Consider the following 1897-nt stretch of genomic DNA (forward strand, 5'->3'; position numbering starts at 1 on the left):
GTGTTGGCCTCTTCTCCCAGGTAACAGTAACAGGATGAGAGGGAATGGCCTCAAGTTGCATGAGGGGAGGTTCACATTGGGTATTAGGAACAATTTCTTCTCAGAAGGAATGGTGAGGCACTGGACCAGTCACTGTCCCTAGAGGTGTTCAAGAATCATGTGGATGCGGCACTGGGGGACATAGTCAGTGGGCATGATGGAGATGGATTGTTGGTTGGAGGAGGTGAACTCAGAGGTCTTTTCCAACCTTAATGGTTCTATGATACTGTGATTTATTTGTAATAAGAGAAATTAACTGTCACTTCCTGGTGCAAGTGTAGCACATATCAGCCTAGTCTTGGAAAACATCTGGAATATGATATTCAGATTTAAAACGATCTCTTTTATTGGTACAATTGACATTGCTTTTTAAAGTTTAAATCCTTTGAACAAAAGGGATCACCAGAGCAGGAACCAGTATCAAAGCGCATCTGAGGCCTGAAAATAGGCAGAACCATTTAAGAAAGTGAGTCAAGGTAGTAGTTTTCCCATTTCTTCACTCTGTTAATCACTATCTTCCATTTGTTTGGGGTCATCTTCTCTATTCCTTTAATGATCAGATCACTGAAGAGGATACATCTGTAGGAGTGGGTATAGTCAACAGATCTCAGGGCAAAGTCCTTCCTGTTGTTTATAATAAACCATTTCAGAGAAGACCAGGCAACATCCATTGGATAGAGGTAGGTGTAAGATGGAGGCACAGCAAGAAGCTCATGGCCATTGGCTCTAGCAGTCTCAGGGCAACACTTGATGCTGGACATGTAGGTTACTGGTGGGACTGAAGTCAGCAATCCCGTCTCCTGCTCCTTGTTGTTCTTTGCCCCTAGAGCTATCAGCTGCCTTTTATCTCTTGTCACAATTACGCATTTCCCATAGCACGTGGTCAGAGAATCACAAAGCTCCTGAAAGACACCATTCTGATTTTGACTGAACAGTTCATTTCTTAACAGCAGTTTGTAATTCCATGGCACCCACCCTTGGCTGCTGCCGGCATGAACAACTGTCCATACTGGCCAACGTAGCCTGCCCTCCTCAGCTATTTTTTCTCCTGTTATAAGACTTTCTGAAATATCTGTTTCCCCTAAGAAGATAGTGTTGAAACCATCACGCTGCAGCGCCTTCAGAGCTCTTAAATACTGCAAGCACTGTGTCTTTGAAGCATCATCAAAGCATCCCCTAGTAATTGTGTGCCTGAGAAGCGGGTTTACAAAGCGCTGCATGTTGGCTTCCAAAGGGATACAGGAGTTGGAAGCTGCTGAGCTCACAATGTGTGTGGTTGACCTGATAGTGCCTGTGATGTCACACCCATCCAGCAGCAGCTCCGGAACTTCCTGGTGGCAGATCATAAAGCCACTGTCTTGTATGCAACAGGTATAGAGTGCCTGGAGCTCAACACTGCAGCCAGCCAAGGGAGGTCCACCATGTTCAACCTGCACATCTTCAGGCTTTGGAGGGGGAAGAAATTATTGATGCCTCAGACACCACTTCAAGGTGATGTATTTTTAGAACTAATCTGGTTTTTAGATTCTTTTCACCTTCTCATTTGGTGCACAAAGGTGGAGAGTGAACAAATGGCTGTGAGGTGTTTGGCCTTATTTCTGGGTTCAGCAACAACAAAGATGAAGGGTTTACCCCCAGAAAGAAGCATGCGTGACCTGTCCCAACTCCAAACAGGGTCAAGAAGCAGTAGTTTTCTGCTGTCCCCAGTGGGCTCCCCAGGAAATGAAAGCTGTGGTGCCCAACTGATTTCTGTGCTCTTGGGCTGCTCCGTGATGCAAAGCAAAGCACAGCTGCAGTCATCAGGAGGCTTGTCTCAAAAGCATGGTCATCCTCTCAACTGGACCACACATGAAGGTAT

The 1897-nt window shown here is 45.7% G+C and overlaps 1 protein-coding gene across 1 annotated transcript; it reads right to left on the reverse strand.

The window, feature by feature from the left end:
* Positions 1-361: 361 nt before the first annotated feature.
* C1H21orf140 (chromosome 1 C21orf140 homolog) lies at positions 362-1274 on the reverse strand. The gene has a single exon (XM_015882036.3). It carries the CDS (start codon positions 1257-1259, stop codon positions 498-500), a length of 762 nt encoding a protein of 253 aa, XP_015737522.2. The 5' UTR covers positions 1260-1274; the 3' UTR covers positions 362-497.
* Between the last annotated feature and the right edge of the window lie 623 nt (positions 1275-1897).

The sequence above is a fragment of the Coturnix japonica genome, chromosome 1 (genome assembly GCF_054131305.1).
Source record: "Coturnix japonica strain WE chromosome 1, WE-NBRP24, whole genome shotgun sequence".
NCBI lineage: Eukaryota > Metazoa > Chordata > Aves > Galliformes > Phasianidae > Coturnix > Coturnix japonica.